General features: G+C 41.3%; 1 protein-coding gene across 1 annotated transcript in view; it reads right to left on the bottom strand.

The window, feature by feature from the left end:
- me1 (malic enzyme 1, NADP(+)-dependent, cytosolic) overlaps positions 1-21399 on the bottom strand; it is a 71116-nt gene that overhangs the window by 27423 nt on the left and 22294 nt on the right. The window contains exons 2-3 of the mRNA XM_058648669.1: positions 17237-17370; positions 14486-14635 (exon numbers count right to left, since the gene is read on the bottom strand). Coding sequence (XP_058504652.1) covers positions 14486-14635; positions 17237-17370 — 284 coding nt within the window. The remainder of the gene's footprint in view (positions 1-14485; positions 14636-17236; positions 17371-21399) is intronic.

The following is a 21399-nucleotide window of genomic DNA, read 5'->3' as shown; positions in this document are numbered from 1 at the left end:
TATGCATACAATTTTCCTGTCCCACGAACATGGACTGAATAATCATTGGATTGTGGCTACTACACACAGTATGACAAGTATGGTAAACAAAAGCAGAGAAAAAGCCAAGGTACAGTCTGCCTTTGGCAGAAAAAGAATCACATTTATTCAATGGCAGAACTCCCTGGTGGAGATCTGTGGCTTTTCAAAACAGGTTCAAACAGGAGCATCATTCCAACATTAACACAACGGATCCTTCTGCCAGACCAGCTGCTGGGAATTCTGTGATATCATTTTATTAAAGTTGTAGGTTCAACAGAAACAAAAACATGCGGTTGCCAATAACAAAAGATTAATATGTACAGTTCCATAATAGATTCATTACTGATATTTTAAACAGGGTTCAAATGGTCACAAACAAAGGAGTTAAGCGAGCAATGACAAACCACAGACTTTGTTGTATCAATACTTCTTACCAGAAATATGTTAAATCTGCTTTTTTAAACCAGGATAAAACAGCCCTCCAGAAATGGCCCATTTGGACAAACAGTAATCCCGTTTCAGCTTTCAGTCATTATCACTCCACAACTTGCATTGGACAGATTTAGACCAACAATGAGACAAAGTCTAAAGGATATACCACACAGTATGTATATTCTACTAAATCAGAGTGTGTTTCTCAAATAATGTTACATGAAACAAAGTAAATTAGGGTTTCATGAGTTGGAAAGTTATTCCTGTCACTCTCCACTCCACTGCTGCCCTTTGCGTGGCACTTCCTTGTGAGGAATAAGTTGGCAGAATGAACTATTTTTCCATAAAACAAGCAAAGAAAGACAAAAGAGTCCAGTCACATTACCAGCTCTGCTTTGAGGTAAATACTAAAGGTGCGTTAGGACACTGACATGACTCGAAGACAGGATCACCAGAGTTCATAGTAAACATAATCCAGTATATACATACTGCCACAAAAAACACCAGTGGATCAACAGGCAGTCCAACAAGTGCATGGGGCAATTGTGTCCGTCAGAAGAGTACCTTGCTCGGGCACAGGAGAGGACAGAGCTCCATGGAGCTCCAGGAAAGAGGATTCCATAAATGTCTGATGTCGCAAACTTGCGTCATACCCACATTTCTACACATATTATTAATTATTTTTTATATAATTGGAAATATATCCAGGCATTAAGGGGTTAACTCACCATATTTCATTTCATATCATTATCGGACCATAATGATCTATTTCTAATGGAAGTGCAAATAGCACAATGATTACACCGAGGGTTACCTAGCAGCCACAACAGAGACAAACGATGACACCAAGGGAGGATGCCGTAGCGGAGTACTGGCCAATGTGGTGTCTTGACTTTGTCAAGGTAAACCAAACATTTCATCCAAGGGCTTATTCAGATAAACAGTGGGGTTTAATTTACAATGAATGTCACATTTTGTCCAACTTATTACAGTAGAGAGCAGCAATCCTGCTGCGTTGGCTCGCTCCAGCACGTCAGACATACAGTACACTCACTCGGAGACAGAGCGAGCATTTATGTGACTGGATGTGGTATCTGACCACAAGCTGTAGAAATGAACTGACAGAACACTATTTAAGCAATAACATGGTTTCAACTTTCTTCTCGAGTGGTATTTAATAAGTTAATGGTTTTCCATGGAACAAGTTTGAAAATGTTTGTTTGACAACAGAGATTTGATCATAGTCTCTGCACTTTACTCACTCTATATACAGCCCACAGTATATGCTGGAACGCAGCAGGAGCGCAACACAGATTCATTACTGATTGTTAGCATTAAAAGAAATAGAAAAAACACGCACTCATGTAGCCAAGCAACTGAGTGAGCAAAAGGAGAAGAAGAAGAAAATTCACAGCGGGGTCTGGCAGTGCCATTCAACAACCATGTTCATGCCACAGCCGCCCAGTTCAAAAATATGTAATTGCAATGGAAAAGATGATCGTTAAAGAAACTAAACATGGGGGAGCATTCTGGGAAGAGGAAAATATGCTTTGTAAACACAAAAAGTAAAAAAAGAAAGAAATGACAGGGATCCAGATAATGGGTGACATGATTAACCCTCACATAATCCCGTCAGTCAGAAAAACACTGCTGAAAGACACCTGAGGGGAGCATATTTATACGTGTTCCTAGAAATAAATCTATAAATACCAAGTCATTTTTGTTTAACACAGCGCTCTCATCACTCGGAAATGAAACATGGCAGGCAGGCACTCTCTTTCCAGTCCCTTCTTTTTCCTTTTCCCTCACACCCTCTTTTCTCTATACAGTGCAACACTCCAAAGACAATGCACTCTTCTTCTTCTTCTTCTTCTGCCGCCCACCCTCTGCAGTATGTTCAAGCTCAGGATTCCATCACATAACAAATATTCAACATGTTGCCTGAATCACCCCCTCTTTATACAAGAGAGGACCAGTTCCAGTCCCTGGCAGCGGGAAACCAATATCCACCCCCGACTCATTCCACTGCAGCCCACTGAAATCAGCCCGGGCATTCACACAACAACTAATCATCCCTTATGAAGCTTTTCCAGACTTGGAGAAGAGGGGGAAAACTCGAGAGATTCCGAGGCCAAAATGAACAGTTTAGTAAATCTGGTGAGCCTTTCATCACCTCCGGTAACACACTGACGATAAACATTAAAAAACACGGAATATATGAACCATCAACGTGCGAGTGATGAAAGTAGCAGCCAGACAGTGTGAAGTTTCTGGGGTTTCAAAGATTGTCTTCTGTTGTGGACGTCTGGGTGAAGGAGAAGCACTCAACTGTCCAGACGACTGCTGTGAAAGTCCAGTGTGTTTCTCAGCCAACCTTGCATAACTTATGGGTAACAAACAGCAGGAAAAGGTCCATTCCAGAACTAAGGCCCTGCTAAAGGAATCAGAGGCACAGACCTGATGAACCCTCCCACTGGCTATTAGATGAGATTCAGAGATGTGCAACTAGGTTTTCCATTCATTCTTATTCTCACACACGGCCGGGGCACGTCAGTGACGTTTTGTGTGGGATGCAAAGTCACATTTAAAAGCTATTGGTTTTTGCCTTGGAGCAACAACTATCCAAGAAGGAGTTGCTGGAGCATGTTTATTCATACATGCTGCTTTGTGTTAGCAACAGCGCTCAAGAGCAGATCACATTGCATCATATGAAATCATTTTCTCACAGAAAAGAAAAACAGTTCTCCAATGATGGAGGACAGTACGGTAAAATCACTCTCAACTGATGATTTATAGCCCAGTGTATTGCCTTTGAAATTTACAGAATATTGAATGGACGTATTGAATTCAAAGCTGGGGAGACAGAGAAGTTATAGTTCATGATAGATGCTGTATTTTGTATTGTACATGACACTGAGTGAAGATATAAACATGAATAGTAAAATGTGAATTTTCCTGCTTTTGAAACCAGTGTGCGATACTCAGGGGGATCTACTGGGAAAAAATGGGATAGAATATAATTCCATTATATCTGGACTTTTGGAGCAGGTCCAACACAATGTTTTACTTTAGCCCAGAAATGATTAACTACATACTGGCTTTATAAAAGATCTTTGTCAATGTTGCACTCCAAGGCCACTGCAGGATAGGTTTGGAAGAGACCAATGAGGGGAGACCTATTCACTTGGTCGCAATCTACAACTTTGCCACTGGATGCCACCAACCTAAAATGGTTGCAAGGCAATTCAGGGTTCAGTCAAATTTGCATTGCCATTTTGGGAAAAGCCTGACCTTCATTTGTTGGGTCATAATCCCATCAGTCTTAGAATCAGCCACCTATGGGTGAAAGAGCAGCTCAGTCTCTGGCTCACAGTCCATTTAAAGTTTTAACTGTAGGTACAAACCAGCAGGTGATAAACTCTTGTACTTGTACATGTGTATGATGTATTGGTGTAAGGTTAATTAGCATGATGACTGCCACTGTTTAAACAAAGAAGTACATTACAATAACTTGACCCAACCGATCCTATATTCTGCTTTTACACTATAAATATTTTGTTAACCACACCATTATCCCATTGATGGACTAAAAGGGTACTTACAACAAAGGTTATTCAAATGATTCATGATGGAAGACATAATCCAGTTGAATGGGATGACAGAGGAAGAGGAAATGGGCCTTCTGGCCTTTATTTATAAGGTGGGAGGACATACTAATGCTTTCTCACCGCACAGTGCCCCCTTGAGGATGGGAGGGGAGATAAATCTGTATTTACACACCCAGGCAGTCCAGTCATAATGGTATTGGAGGCTATACATCCACAGTTCATATGGTATAGTCGATGCAGACACAAACCAGGGAGAAAGGAAGTATAATACTAGTATTGTTTAAATATTTATTATAATTATTTGTATGGTTAGTGCTTAGAGTAATCAAGGTTCAAGGTGTCAAGCCAGCATTCATATATAAACACATACACATTTTCTCACAGGAAACAAATATTAAATACAACAAAAGAATAAGCATGGAATCACATTAAAGATCCATCAAGAAGGCTGATTAGTGCAGGAATAAATGATGATTTAAACCTGTTTGGTGTGCACCTGGGCAGATTGTATCCACACCCCTATGGCAACAACATAAACTGGTCGCTCAGAGGATGATTCGGCCAAGAAGGTGACTATGACTTTTATGTACAACCACAAAATGCTAATCAGGTCAATGTGATGTTCAAGTGTCTCCAGGTCCTCTAAGTATATAATGTTCACAAAGGGATAAAGAGAAAGAAGAGAGAGGAAAAAAAGAGTGATAAAAGATAATCTCTCCTTTATTCAGTTTGACAGACTTCATGACCTAGAAAGTTATTATCTTTAATGCCACTGTGCCAGCTGGACTGAACCCTGGATCTTGTTTATGAGGAGTGATAAGATTAAAGCCATGGTATAAATGAACCTAATTATTCATTCAATTTAGGATGATGTGACTTCACTAGGTACAGCATTGCAAATTCACAAATTAAGTTCTCCATTTGTCTGATTTTTATGGGCAACAGATGTTCTCGATCAGTTTCGACCATATGTCATGCAGGCAGAGGGTGCCTGTACCCTTTTAGCAAGTAATCCCCCTGCTGGCCCTGACAGTCACATTTTCCAAGTCACAAACAAGGAAACTCTGACACTTAAATCAAAGTGAATGTTCAGGATGCCAGGGGAAGGGTCACGTCTCATACAAAGGGAACAGATTAAAGAAAGTCGAGAAGGAAAGTCACATGGGGTCAAAGCCCCACAGGTTAGACTGTCATCATAAAGGAATAATCATCACACAGCGACATTATGTGTGATAATCATGTTGGTGTATACTGTGTAGAACTATATCCCACATAACATAAAATCACAATACTTGATCTCACAGTGCTAAACCCTCTGCCAATATATGCTTTATGCATAAAATAATGTGAATTTATCGTAACAATGGTGTAGCTTCTATTCAACAGGCTTTTGCAAGTTTCACAGACATTCTAAATCTACAGATGGAACAAACCATGCAACCAATTTGTGGGGGCGATTTAATGTCTTTAAAATCAAAGAACCTACAGGGGTGGTTAAGACCCTGTGTGCAAAGACTTGTACTCAATTCCCTTGTAAGTCGCTTTGGATAAAAGCGTCTGCTAAATGACATGGAGTTAATTAATTAACTTTATTGTCCACTGATGTAAAAATTGTACTTTTAATATCATACTGTTCATAGCAGCAGTTTTTAACATTTGTAGCTTGACTAAATCATCCATTTTCTCAGGTTCCGGTTTTTGTCTTCCTCTTGGTTCCAGTGGGTGTAAACTCAGGAGAAAAGTCCCTGCTCTCTGATATAATCATCAGGAAAATCAGGTCAATAAAATAGTCAAATAAATAATAAATAAACAGCCCCCTGACTCTCTTCACTAAAAACTCAAATTTCAGTATTACAATCAAATTTATTACCACTGAAATAACATTTACTGTATGTTACAGCTGTGGAAAGTGTTAACAACGCACCTTTTTGATTGACGCCATGACTCATAACCCTTTTGACTACAGATGGATTATGTTCAAATTGTCAGTTTCTGACCTGCAGCCAGAAACATGATAGTGTTGGCAGCCAACGCTGTGCTGAGAGCTCACGGATTGTCAAAACAAAAAGAAATGGATTTTTGGGTTTTTCTCGCCACGTTCCATTAACCAGCAGAGGGACATTTCAGAGTAGTTGTTATCGAGTAAAATAGTATAGTTCTCACATTATTGACAGATTTGTGGCTGCATCTTTGGATGATTAGTGTTTGATTTGTTGATTTAGTTCTTATCAGCAGAGGAGTCGCTCATGTCAACACGAGACTGCCCCAGTTTTAGAGTTTTCATGGTTCACACGAGGTGAATTATTTCTGTATTGGCTCACTTTTTGTTTTATAACCAAATCAAGCTTTTTAGAAGGGACCATCATGAGCTCAACAATGTTACAGGAGAGCAATATTATACTATCTGAATAAAGATCTGTACCTAAAATCTGTAGATAAAGGAATTACTGCAAATCTAGTTAGAGTAGTGCAGAAGATATCCTGGATGGATAAACATGATTACAATTTCAAATTGACAGTTTATGTGATTGTGCTTGGCAGAGGTGAAGAAATTGATGATTTGTATAAATGGAAATGTGATTAAAGCTGATGGAAACAGTAGGTTTTGCCTTTTATTGCTTCCCATATGGTGGCAACCATATTGTAGGTAGGACATTTTACTCAGCTCGGCTCATTGATTACAATTTAAAGCTATATCATCTTCACTAATCCACAGTCTAAACAGCCTCATCACTGAAGACACATCAGCTGTGTTGGCGTTGCACTTTTAGCCATGTTTGCATCACTTCATTCAAATCATAAAGTGAGTTTCACACCACAGACTCACAAGGTAACGAAAACTGCAAAGATTTAAGATGAAACGGTGCCAACAAGGCTGGACTGTGAATCTGGGGAACTGGCTTTGAGCTTTCCAAACAATCCAGGGGGAAACGAAGCTGGACTCAACCGATGGGTGAGGCACTTTTCCATGTGTTATGTTACTAGTTTATACGTGTGCGCACTTGTGCACATGCTAACTTGTTTTTATCTAGTTTGCACAAATATTTTTGGGAGTGTGAGGGAATCCCTTTAGTTTATTGTCAAATATGGGTATGAAGGCATGTTGGAAGTGGTGCAGCAGGCAAGTAGCTTGTCTAAAGTTACTGTTTATCTTCAGTTACCACTCCACCACTGATTCCCAGACTCTTCTCTGTGTAGTCGTGTGTGAAGCCCAACTGGAAAACAGGTAAATGAGTGAAGTCACCATAGCATTGCTAAAAATATCCTGTTTGTGGCCACAGACCTGCCAACACAAAACCAAAATGCGACCTCTGACAGCACGCGTGACTCCGGTTACCTCATGTATATACATACAAATCATTCATACACAACTGGTCCGTACAAGTCACTACTCTACTGCTGAGGCGCTGGCAACCCTCCTGCCCACGATAAAGCCGACTTAAACATCTGCTTTATCACCCGAGCAATACACACATTTCAGTCTTGACAGATTTAAGCACTAATCCTGAAGATGTGAGGAAAAAATAATCCATAATGCATTGTATTCTACTCTTCAACCCTTTCCTACTTTTCTTTTTTTGATGTCAGACTTGATATTTCCCACTTCAGTAAAATTCACTCGACATCATTCCATTCGACATCTAATCTACTCTGTGGGACATGTGCTGAATGGTTTTTCTGCTGCACGTTGCTATGACACCTCAGAGTTTTCTTTAAAACTACAAATTACACTGGGTGCAATTCACCCGTAGCATTAGATAAGATTCATGGGATAGTCGGTTCATCGTATTTTCCAGTGTGGGTTGGGAAAATAGTACCGTGACATGCCAAAATCTGACCAGCAGTGTTGAGACGGTGTACAGAAAGCATCCAAAAAGAACAGCGCTCTGTAATTTTGTTTTTTGGTTGGGATGGAGAGTCTTATTAATGCATCATGTAGCAGCTTGAGAAAAAAAAATACTTGGGGAAATATTAGGGAGATTCAGATGGGGTGTGTCAGTGTGAAATACTGATTGGCTGTGGGCTGGCAGGATGAGCTCTGGCACAGGGATCTGACAGACCTCTATGACCTGCAAGGCAGGGGTCACATGACCGACTAAGACATCCAAAGGAATCAGCTATCTGATCTTTTAAAAGCCTTACTAGCTTTTCTGTTTGTACTGCTGAAGAAAGCAAACAGTGTCTATTCTTTACAGTGCCACGTCTGAGTTTATGCATCATTGCTTATAGCACAGCAGGATTTAAAATTCAAAACTTGAGTGACACCAAGTCAGCTGATGAAGTCTGGACTTGACAGCTAGTGTGTTTACAAACCATGACTGGATTTAGACTAAAAGCCTAAATCCAAGAGGGAGGAGTGAGGTAGAAACAGAGACTGTGAGGCAGGCTTTTAGACAGACAGACTTTAGCTCAACCAAAAACCTAAATAAATATATTTGTAATGATTGCATGGCTGTTTCTTAGAGACACAAAGGAAGAAGCCAAATCTAACCACCTTGCTGCCTGGGCACGCTGCTCCACTCCGCTCTCAGTCATGGAAAGTTATGGCTATTTGAGTGGGCAATGATCTCTCGTACTGTAGGTCACAGACAATTCATCGAGGAAGTCTTAGATGAGTAGACCGTTAATAAAAACACATATTGTTTGATTACTTTCCATGTTTACACAGCAAAATCCTTACACTACAGTGGTTTTAAATTGGGCATTTATTATACTACAGGACATAGCAGGAAAACTACAATTCCAGTCTTACTTGTTCTAAATTGTCTTTGTTTTCACTGGCTCAGAAACGTCCTTAGACGTGCGCTCTACACTGTAACAATAAGTCTTGGAAGTCCAGGGTGGAATTAATCCCAAATGTTTGCCACGTTCCTCATGAGGTCACCATGTCTCTCCCCCCAATTCTCCATTACTTTACTTTCATTCAACCAAAAGTTATTCTGAGCTTCTCTCGTGGTCTACCAACGTGGTAGACACATACATCATCAGAAGTCAGGCAATCAGTCATAACCTGGAGTAAATTCTCTCTGGACACGAGTGATGTGGCATGAGCGGCTACTTTTTATGGATTCAATAATCATGCATTGATTAATAGTCCAGAAGGTGAGGGTTGATGCTCGCCAATCCAAACGTAGTATTTTCTCTCACACAAACAGGGTGTAACACGGTGTGTGGGCCTGAAAGGAGATGGGAGATCACAGCTCTCCTGCTAATCTGCAGAGTTGGAACACTCCATCCAGAATCTGATGCCTTTATTCAGGAAGCTCACTCTATGGGTTCATCAAGCACCAACATCTCAAGGCTCATTCATGGCTGTATACAAAAGACTGTGAGTCGAATAGCTCTGAACATCTGCACATTTCTGTGAATCAGCATCACACAAATATGCAAGAGTCTGGCATAAAACTGTGATCTTATAATGCTGCTTATTATGGTCACATGCAGCCTCTACGTCCCACATTGTGTCCATAAACTGATGTACAGTGCATTTTTGTGGTCTAGTATGACTCAAGTCATATTTTCCTGTTATTATGTAGGTTGCTCTCATTTACTGTCTATCAATATAAATCCTTCCAGCACCCCTGTGTCTGTGTGTGTGTGTGAGAGAGAGCGTGAGAGAGAGAGAGAGAGAGAGAGAGAGAGAGAGGGAGGGAGAGGGAGAGAGAGAGAGATTAGCTGGGTGTAGCTATTGCATTTTTCATCTTCTCAACCTACAGTATGCATGAACAGTACATACCCGACCTTGACAGGTGTGGTAAACCTCCCTAGTGTCATTTAAGCTGCTTTCCTTGTGCCTTCCTCGTTGCTCTGTTTCCCTTTGCTTTAGAGATGCACATCTGCTTCTCCTGTTTACTAATGGCATTCACCTTTTCCTTGTTTATTGCTCTTTTGATCCAGAATCAGAGGATCAGATGTTTTCCGGCACCACTGCCAATCCAAATTTGGTTCTGCAGATTTTTCTTAAATCCCAGCCCTGTTCCAGAACTCTACAACCCAGCCTGATGCTCTGCCCAGACACTCCAACTCTTGCCTGCCTTATACAATATGTTTGTCATTGTTTCAATTAAAAAAGTATCTGCGTTTGTGTCTTTTAAGGGTTTATCTGGAGTAAAAATTAAGACAACCTCCTCTGAGAAGGACTTAATTGCTTTACATTTGACACCACCCCACTTTCTACTTTGCTTGTCACAATGAATGGCTATCAGTAGTTGATAACAAGCTGCTTGCACAGGGCAACCACTGAGCGTCTCAGAAATGACTTTGGTACAAGTAAGTTGTGCAAAGAAGCATATAATTTTCTGTAGACATGAAATTTCAAGAAATGTCTTAATACTCACGAAACGTCCCACAATGCTGTAGTGTATATGCCAGGCCTGTATGTGGCGCCACACAAATACTATACTATATTTTTTGAAATTCCGATTGTGAAGTGAAATTCTTCATTACAGCGATTTACAACGTGTAATTGACATCTCAAATCAGTTCTAGTCTATCGTTAGGCAGTAGGAGCTACAGTGTGTTTATAGGAGTGGTGGAAGAAAGCGAAAGCATCTGGTCTTCACCCAGGCTGATCTCTAGGGGGTTTAAGAATGTGTGTGTCCTATGCATTCCAGCTCCTTACAAACAGCTGTAGCAGAGTTACTAACCCTTGACCCTCAACCAGGAATCCATTCATGGGTTTTAAGTGATCATCTATCTCCATCAGCAAGATGGATTGGCTCATGTCATTTACCCTGAGAGCCTCGTGAGCAGGCAGTCTCCGACTCTAAAAAGAACCATTACAAGTTTATTTAAACACTCCTTAGCTGTGAGCCACAGAGTGCACAGTGACACGAGACATGCCTGAACTAAACCTAATTATTTTCACCCGACACGCACATAATTTTTTTTCTTTATCATTCATCACAATTGAGCACTTTGAGCTGTCAAACAAAGTATACAAGCCACAGTTATGGTGAAAACAGAAACAAATTGTGTGTGATGGAGACAGACTTAAACACTTCTGCTGCTCACGAGAGTACAAACCATTATAAGGGTGAGCTTGTCCACTAATCTTCCGATGATGTGAATGTGTTCCTTTCTCTGGCTCTCCTTCCTGCGTCTGCCCCATCAAAAGATCACTGAGCCAGACATGTTTTGACACTTAATGATGCTTGACCTTCGGCCTCAGGTACAGAGCCCGGTGTAGGAGTGTTTTGACTTCATAAGTCAGATTAGCTGGTCAAGTCAGGGAAAGACAAAGAAAGGCTGCTGCTTCCACACAGAACGTCTTTATACCTGAGAGCCAGTGATTAGAGACCTAATCTGCTGCTGTGGTGGTCTCCCTGGAAGACACGCATGCTCACACAAGCTTAGTGACATCAGTAATCTAATACACACATCTGTGGACCATGGTAATGAGAAAAATACCTGGTGCAGTAGACGTGGACGGAAACAAAGTGATATTTTATATTCCAGACACATTCATAAAAGAATTCAGACATCTTATCCTAAAATATTGGAAGCTGTCAAAAAAAAAGAGCCAAATAATAGGTTCTGTAAGGCAGTATCTAGGCATATAACATTTTTTTGGAGATATAATATAAGATGCAACATAAATGTTTAAGACTATACTCCCAATACACTACTAATCAAAAGTCATGGTCAGATGTGTGTAAATCCACTTTCTCCGCAAGAATACAAGTTATTTCACCAGACACAGAAGGATTGTTCTTGGACTCATAGCCCTTTCACACCGGCAGGGCTCTGTGTCAGTTCCCAGACCTAATTTTGAACATCAAACTAAATGGGTTCAGAACCTGCAAAGTTGGTTCCCAGCTGGAACCAAAAAAAAGTTTGTTCTTCCAAGCGAACTATGATATCATCAGTGGGCGTTTCATATTCCGGGAAGCGGGCAGTAGAGGAAGCACGGAGAAAAGCACCAGTGTTGTGTTTACTTCCGCCCAAGTAACGTGGAGTAACCTCCTCCCATGTTGGTTCTTCTTTAATGTGGGCTGCAGACTCTGGAATGGAGCCAGAACCAGAACTGTGTGAAAGCACTAACAATCACAGGTGTGTTTTGATTGCAATATGCCTCAGACCAATCAGAGTGCTATCTCTGATTGCCTTCAAAAGCCAGCTGTGCTTGCATTTCTGGCAGAGTGCTATTGTAAACTCAGATTTGGCAGGGACTAACAAACAATCGTTCAGAATATCTGTATGTGTAACAGAGTGCACACAATGTGGTCTTTGGCAATAATCTAAAAGTAGATTTTTGTGTGGTAAGCTGCGTTTATCACTGGATAACTAAAAACTTTGGCATGATGTGGAGGTCACCACCATGATGAGGATTCCACTGTATAATGTTAATGTCTGTGTTCAGTTTCATGGCTTTTCAACAGTTGCTGAGATATTGCCCTATGAAATCTATTCCGCCAAACAATTTGTGTTAAGAAATTGCATTGCAACAATCTCTATTCTTGTTGAAATTCTGTCTTGAACAAAGGCCAACATTGCCACCACTAAAGTCAGACCATTAGCATAGCTCAAACGAGACAAACCCAGTAGACTCATATCTATCACAATCTAAGTCCCTTTCCTCTTCCCAGGCACGCTTAACATAGAGAAACAGCCTGGCTGAAAACCTAAATCTGTCAGAGACAAACTGCTTTGTCCCTAGTGACTCTGCTAACTGACCCTCTGATGCACATTTCATACGGGCGCAACTCCAGTCCTGGGGCTTCTGGCAGCCAGCACAGGCCCACTGTGCTGAGAGACTGAAGGAGTGTATAAAATGACTCCTCCAGCCAGCTTGGTGTCAGAGGCGGGAAAGCATGCTAAGAATACTTTCCATGCAGTTGTGCAGGGAAGGGGAAACAGAGAGTTGTTGGGAAGCAAAGCTTTGTGCATGGGAAAACATTTTATAAATGTACCCAGGGTAATAATTTATGGTAAGACTGCTCGGATAGAACGTGAGTTTTAGAGGTTATCAAACACATCCATGGTGATAGCAGATTGCGATAAACATCTGTAAATCTCTTATGAACATGTCAAAATAACTATAATAATTTGGTGGTGTGTAGAGGATCATTTTATCCGACCTTTAAGCTCCTTAAAGGACTCGCTGATTATAGCTCACATCAGTATTTGAACTTCGGTGCCCAAGAAGAACTAATAGCAACGGTGGTCCGGCTCAAATGGTGTTTTATTTGAGTAAAAACAAAAACAAAAACTTGCCAATACCTGAGTCACTGTAAATTCAACAAGCCAGGTCCAAGAAAAACAGAACATGGCCCTGAATGCAGCAGTGGGAGTAAAAGCTTTATCATCTCAGTATTTATTAGTAGAAGTCTTAGGGAGTGTTCCTGTTAGATAGTGAGAAACCTGAACCTGATGAATCTATGTGAGGGAAAACAGACATCGTGTCTGTGTGTATGTACTTGTTACCTCTGTAGGACCTTTTCTGGCATGAACACTGACCTTGCCAGTTCCAGTAGTCCTCATGGAGACAAAAACCTGGTCCTAATAAGGCAGAGCCTCATTTCTGAGGAACTGGTTCAGCTTAGGGTTAAGATTTGAGCTGTTCTTGGTTTAACGTTAGGGTTAGACATTATCTGGTTATGGTTAAGTCACTGCCACCCAACCAACCAAACACCAGTTGTACAGGCTGCCACAGATTCACTTCCGGTTTTATAGAATCATAGACCAGTTCCAACACAAAACACAACACTTTTTTTTCACCAATTTCAGGTTTTGTGCTTGAAGATCAACATGGCTTTAACCAATTAGTGGAGCTGCAGGTAAGATAATATGAAATATTTAGAACATTTCTAGAAGAAACAGACAAGCCGATCAACAGCTGCTCTGACATCTGAGATGAATGACATATATGTGGTCGACTGTCAGTGTCAAAATGACTTTGGGGTTTTAGTATTTGCCCTTTACAATCTTAATGTGGAAGTTCTGGCAAGCAATTAAACCCAGCAAGTATAAGAAACGTGAGATCCTTGACATGTTTAGTTGTATTTTCCGTTGTAATCACAGAGCAGAAGCTTCATTTGCCTGGGCTTAAAAGTCAGAAGTCCCTTGACTGTGCTATTGGATTGGCGTGTATTCGAGTTCAAACATAAATGAAGTGGTACAGACATGTGAACGGGAAGTTCTCACCACTAGTATGAGAAAAGGCAGCCTGACGTAGTGGAACAGTAGTAACAGTAACAGACACACACTCAGCAGTAGTAGTGTTGCAACAAAACAACCCAAAACATCACAAAAAAACACTGAATGACTGATTGATGGAAGACTGACAGTGTGGGAACAGCGTGCGATAACAATATCACTCACTTCCTGTTCACAGCACTTAGAGAAAGGATGTAAAATCATTTGCTTGGGAATGTAGAGTTTCATATTTCATGAGGGACAAAGGTATTATGAGCATGACTCACCTCGGTCGCCTGAATATCAGGCCGTATTGCTGGCAGGCCAAGCCGACAGTGGGGGTGTAAATGATGGGCATGAACCTCTCGATGTCTGACATAAGCACCCGATAGAACAGCTTCTCGCTGCGATCCTGCAGCCCCATCAGGAACACATATCTGGGAATGACAGAAGGAGCAGGGAGGAAAACGCAGCATGTTAATTTTTACCATCTCGGACACTTGCACCTGCTGAACTCAGGAGGAGTTTATTAAAGTCAGATGTTAAAAAATGTGTGTTTTTGAGTGAGAAGTACCAGCATGTTTACAATAAGTGGGAGGCAATGGTTAAGATTTTTTTTTTTTTTTTTTTTTTTTTTTTTTGAGATTATGTGTCCTTATATGATTGGAAAAATATACAAAATAAAAATAAATGATCTGATTACAGATTGGGACGGAGGTTTGCATATGACCTAAACTAAGCAGCGCATGGCAGAGGGGGCTCTTCTCCTAATCAGTTGAGTTTCCATATAGCCATGAATACAAGGTGCCTCTTGTTGAGAGGCTACGCAAGCACACACTCTCTGCTGAAGGTTCATCCACAGCAGTTGCACAATACATGTCGGTGACAGCTGCTCCTGAAGAAAACAGTTTTCATATTGTTAAACCAAAACAAGTCACATCTAATTAAACATGTGAAAAGTTTCAGTATCCTGTGCAGAATTACATTTTTGTACGAGATTATATTTTGTATGAAAGCTCATTTGTTCCTTTTCCACCCTTTTCCAACTGGTTCGACTCTTTGGCAATCGAAGTTTGGTGCGTTGCCATGGAGATAGGTCATGGAATGAGATCCATGCCATCTCCACGACAAATGAGCAAACCGCTTGGGCTGAGAAAATCCGTGAAGTGTGTTTGAAAACAATGGTAAAAAAAATTGCTGTTTTCTTGTTGGAGCTTGAATAAAGGAGAACTTTTGTTAAGGAGAAGAAAGCACAGAGGTTTCTAAAGTAAACCAGACCACATTCTTTCCCTATAACCTTAACAAATTATTCACAAATAACACGCGTTCAGTTTCTTTCCCATAGAATATGTAAGAAACATCTGCGTATTTCTATAAATCCAGTCAATCATCATGCACGCTCACCGTCTTCTGCTATATATGGATACATACCATTTTCCAAGCAAAAATGCCAACACTTGCATCTTACATGTGAGAATGTTGAAACTTTTCTTCTTAAAATTATAACTTGAATTCTGTGGGAAACACTGTCCAGTACTAAAAAAAAAGACTACAGAGATAAGACTTGAATTCTGTCAGCTACAGTAGGCCTTTATTCAGCACTTTATCATTAGAGCCACGGCTGTTGTTTGTCTTGGGCTGTAGACTTGAAGCTGGTACATGAAGATTTGTTTCTCTACTCTTAGCCTTAAAAGCATGAACACCCACGCATTTGGGAAATGGGAATATTTATAATGCACAGACTGCTTTAAAGTCAACCTAATGAGTGAGTCAGACATAATCTATCATTGTAGCATGAGCGATCAACCAGCTCTGCTCTGTCAGCCTCCCTTTCAGGCTTATTACCGTTGTCTTTGAGGTTACCGTATCATATATTATACACTGCGCTATTTTCATTGGCAAAGCCATTAACATCCACTTCCTCTGTTGACAGTTGTTGACACAGTCACAGTAGGTATTTAACCCACTCCATCATCACACATCATAAAACAAAGTGTTGTTCCCAAATTTGTCAGAACAATTCAACCCCGCCCCTTAAATTCCACTGTAAGATAAAAAAAAAACAAAACAAAAAAAAAAACGTGGGAGTCCGGATAAGTGATGACAAGAGAATGGGAACCCGTGCAAGTTTGGAGGAATGGTCATAAAAAAATAAATGACAGCATCCAACAGTAAATACCAAAGAATAATTAAGAGTCAGGGAGCAGTGTGCATGTAAACACAGCACGTTATAGGAGCAGCAGGCAAAGAGCAGCCCTTAATCCACTGCACCAACGCTGGAACACACTGCGACCGCAGTGACTGATTGTCACTGACATTGATAGGGCATGGGAATAGCAATGACAAGCTCATAATGACTGTTTGTGAATGTTGATGCCGTCCTGTTGCTATGGTGGAAAACGAGGTGGCTATTACGAAGAAGTCAAATCCTTCTTGACCCTAAATCCCGTCTCGCACTCACTCATCCCTGACATCAGGAGTGACAGCTGACGGAGACGCTTGGCCGAGAGAGGCCATTTCACAGACTGATCATATCAGGCCCTCAGCAGATATTTTTCAAAACATTCAACCAGGATATGACTTCAGTTCTACATCAAAAGCCAGACTGAAATTTCAGCATGTGGTGCACTTCTTATATAATACTAAGAGCTACAACTCCCAAAAGTCTAATGAGACGTGTATAACTGAACTGAAGTTTTCATTTGGTCGTGGTGGAGGTTATAAAAACACTCCGACGCAGATGAAGGCGCGCTGGGGGTCGACGGAGATGTAGGGGGAAAAAGAGAAGAGAACAGTGTGGAGATTTGTTCAGCGTAATATACGGCGTTCGACGATAGCTGTAGCACTCGAAGGCCTGATCACTAATCTGCCTCTCGTGTTTTGACAGCTTCCAGATGTTAAATGTCTCAGTGTCCACGTGGGCAGGGGACCCCCGTGTGGGGGAAATGAGCCAAAATTCAACTCTGATGAGACAGAGGATAACACAGTAAGTTGTAACAGCGCCACTGGGAAGAGATCCCGTCCCGTGCCTGTCTTACCTGTCCAAGTCGTCTCTCTTCATGTCATAGTTCTTGAGCACTCGCAGCAGCTGGACGTCCTGACTGATGAAGCACGGAGGCAGCAGGCCATGGATCCCCAGCTGGAGACGCTCCTCCAGGGAGAAGGCCATGCCCTAAAAACACACAGACAAACTCCCATTAACCTCCACCATCCTAACACAGACAGAGAAAAACACAGAAGGTAGAGAACACCAAGTGGCAAATGTCTTGCTCAGGGTTTGCTCAGAGTTGTTTTAACAGTGGCCTTTAGTGCTGTAGTGTTTGAAGACCCAGAAAAAAAAAACTTCAGTCTTTTTAGAACTGTCAATGTCAATAAAAAAAGAGGTTGTTAGTGAACTGCAAAAATCACTTGAAAAGATTTTACAATTTGCAGGTTAAACTGTGCAACATTGCTAAAGTCACTAAAAGAAGCTCTACCACACAACAAAAAGGCTGGGCTATACTTTTTCACATTGGCGTATACGCACAGGTCCACTAGCATCCACCTGTTGTGTATTACATCATACGCACATTTCCATTTTGAGAACCTCCAGTTTGATTCCACAAAGACCTTGTAGCAAAACACTTTTCAGTCCACTTGGCGGCATGCTCTTGTTTGGGTCCAAAGAGACAATGAAGAAGAAAGTAACCATAACAAAACACGCTTGAGGTTTAATGAGGAAGTCCCATACATGACTAAGTGTTCAAAGAATACATGGACATACAAACGAGGGCTATTTCCTGGTGAGAAATCTCCAAAACTGGAATGGAACACGAGAACAACTATGCATGCGTGGAACGTAAGACGTGACACAGACCCATGTTTAATCATGGTCTTGCACTGGCAAGCGGAAATGAGAAGCAGCTCTCCATGAACATGGTAAGTATGACCCTAAATAACAATCAAATGAATGCTGAGATGTAGGAAATGCTAATCTGGGCTGTCTTAAATAAAAACTGCAATTTTAAAAATATACACTGGTGGAAAGCTATTCCAATCACGGTAATTGCAGCTCTCTTTCTATTTGCATACTCTCACATCTCGGCTGCGCGCTGAACACGGGAGTATTTTGGAAAGTATTCATCAATAGTTTCTGCTCGAACATTCCTGAGTGATGAGAGAAAAGCCGGTCCAATGCGTCTGATCTGTCAGGGTGTTTGCTCCCAGAGGAGCTTACGCTCAGTCACACTGTGTTCAGAGAGGCCGCCGTTAGCTCACACATGAGTGTGATGTCTGCTTTTGCCACTATCCCACATCTTCAAGCCTGCTTCCCTTTGTCCTTGACTTTGGCTTTTATCTGGCTCACCCTTGACCCCTGAATGGGAATGCTGAAAATCACACAAGGTTCAACCTCAAGGTTCTTACCTGACCTCTGACTTGTGAGGTTTTTCCACAGAGTAGAGAATGATGTCACTAAAGAAAGTGAAATATGTATGGAAATAGTAAAAGAAGAAGCTTCACTTCCCCCTGTATTGTAAACAAACACTGTTGTCACTGCTCACCCTCAGACATTCTCTACCTCTGTCCGTCCCCTCGCTGTGCACGATTCATTTCATCACCCTCCAGTACTATTGTTTCTCCTGTTCTCCATAAGGAAGCTACAGGCTCAGCAATCCAGACTGCTCCTACATTTGATGAACAGAAGAAGAGGGCAGAAGGACATTTACATCCATCGACGCACATTTCATTTTCTGCCCTACAATCTGGAGTTGTTTTTTTATGTTTTAAGAAAACACTATAGAGCTCCGGACGACGCGTGACTCGTTCCTTATGAGCAGTCATGTTGACAACCTAAAATGTGGCAAAAATTAACGGGATCAGTGCGGGAGTCAACCTGTCAGAGTTCACTGTACACTTTTAATCCATGGAAATCGACCAATATATCGCTTTTTTTTTACAAGTTTGGAAACAACCAGAGTGGACATTATTCCAGACCTGCAGTATCACTTTTATTTAATTTGCATTTCAGCGACTATGCTTCAGCTGCATTTAAACAGTAAAGATTCCACTGAGTCCATATTTAAAATGAGAACAGCATTTTCTACTATTCTCTGCAAGTCATGCATGATATAGTGGACATCTTTAATCCCTTTTCCATCTATGAAAGACCAGCGACTTGGTTAAACCTCAGCCTCAAAATGCCAGCTACTGTTACTGCCTGAGTGAGAGCTGCACTATCACTGTCTCTGTTTTTGGATCAAATCCATGGATGCTTGGCCCCGTCACCATGCAAACCTCAAGCCTTTCCAAGCCACCAGCACTTTCTGTGTGTCTGTCTGTGTTAAAACACGCCTAAGGTTGTAAAAATGGTGCTTGATCACCCAAGTCGCAGCAGGAGGAGGAAGAAGAAAAGCACATGGCACAGAATCAGGCACTGGGGAATAAAAAGTGCTGGGTTTGACGTTAGATGAGCCATCAATGCCCACCACAGACACACTTCCAAATTCTTAAAAGACTTAAATTACATTAACTTATTTTTGGCTTATTATTATTGCAACATCTTGCGGGAAGGAGAATAAAACAAACTTACATTTTCTTTAAGGAATGTTGTGTTTATAATCTGTCATAATAAGTAATAACATCCTTACTAGTAACTAGTAGATCATGTTTCGATCTAAATTATCTATAGTATGAATGCAAAAAGGCCATCAGTTATTTCAGACGCTGAAGTATGGGCCCAGTTCGTCTCCCGTTCGCCGAGGCCCGATGAAGTCTGTACTTAACGGGACCTCAAATAAGCAGAAGCAGCTCAGAATTACAACCTTCCTCAATTATCAAAAAAGATCTTCTATTTTTCAGAGAGCCAGCTGTTCACTTCAGGCTCCATGTGTGCTCACTGCACACTGCTGCTCCGCTGTCTGCCACAGCTGACCATGAGGAGTATATGGAGAAAAGGCTTAAAATACACGAGGCGAACGAAGCTTAATGTGAGGCTGTAAAAACAAGATCCATTCCTCAAACTGCTCTTTCATTAGCCGAGATACACTCAAAAAGGCACTTTGTGGCACTCACTCTCCTGTGGGGGGGGGGGGGTCATTCTTGACAAAATTCACACACACACACACACGCACTAAAATTCTGAAACATGGAAAAACAGCAGGGAAAACATTAGAGAAACATGTGAGAAGGAGATGATTTCACAGCCAGTCAAAGTCGAATTAAAGGACCAATGAAGACTGACCATGACTTACTAAGCACAATCACCCTCACAGTCCAATAAGGCGGCCAGTGTCACTGAAATAGACACTATTATGCCACTGGGACCAAAATTACCAATTAACATTCCCAAAAAAAGGCCCAGGGAGGCAGCTTCCTCGAACAGAAGCGGGGGGGAACCATGACTGGTGGGATAACTTCACGATTGAAGACCGGGGCTGATTGGTGTCAGGGTGAAGCTTCATGTCAAGAAAGAAGAGCAGTGTACGCTTCGCAGAGCAAAGCATGGGAACTGCTGATGCCACTTTCACTCATCACTATAACTTTTGACCCGATAATTGTCCTCTCAACGCCTCTTTGTTCTCAGCATGTAAACAGGACTGTCAAATCATTTCCAAGGTGGACTGCTGGACTTCATTCAACACAGTTGTTGACAGTCAATGTCTCAATGAGACATTCACTGTCACTGAAAACATGAGTTGTGCTCAGTGGGAGCATAAGAAAAAACTAATTTTAGCCAAGTAAGTAAAGGCTCACCTTACAAAACCTAAGAATATGTTACGAGCTGTTTTACACCGTTAAGACAGCTTTTTCTGAGAGGAAACTGAAATATGTGAGGCTTTCTAAACCACTGCACTCCCAACACCAAGTCTATAGAGAAAATAAGCAGGTTTACATCATGGCTCACATCAGTACGTTTAAATGTTATTTTGTTACTTTGGGTGTTTGAAATCGTTCGTTTGGAAGTGACAAACCTACCAAACAAGGCAGCAGTAGATCAGCAAACTCCTGAGTCACCGCAAGCTAAAAACAATGATTTTCTCCATGGACTCTTGAGTGGGAGGTTGAGTGGTTTGTAAAGCGCTAACTCTCCCACACCAAAGTCAAAACTGTTGGTATGTAAACTCTTCACAGACTTCATTTTCACGAAAAACCACTTGAGTTTATGTCTTCCCTCGTGTCCCTGCCGGCTGGCAGCCACGTTTCCAGTGAGAATGTCTGTGTC

This window comes from Solea solea, chromosome 13 (genome assembly GCF_958295425.1).
Source record: "Solea solea chromosome 13, fSolSol10.1, whole genome shotgun sequence".
In the NCBI taxonomy this organism is placed as follows: domain Eukaryota; kingdom Metazoa; phylum Chordata; class Actinopteri; order Pleuronectiformes; family Soleidae; genus Solea; species Solea solea.
The sequence above is the reverse complement of the archived record's forward strand: the minus strand, read 5'-3'. Positions and strand labels throughout refer to the sequence as shown.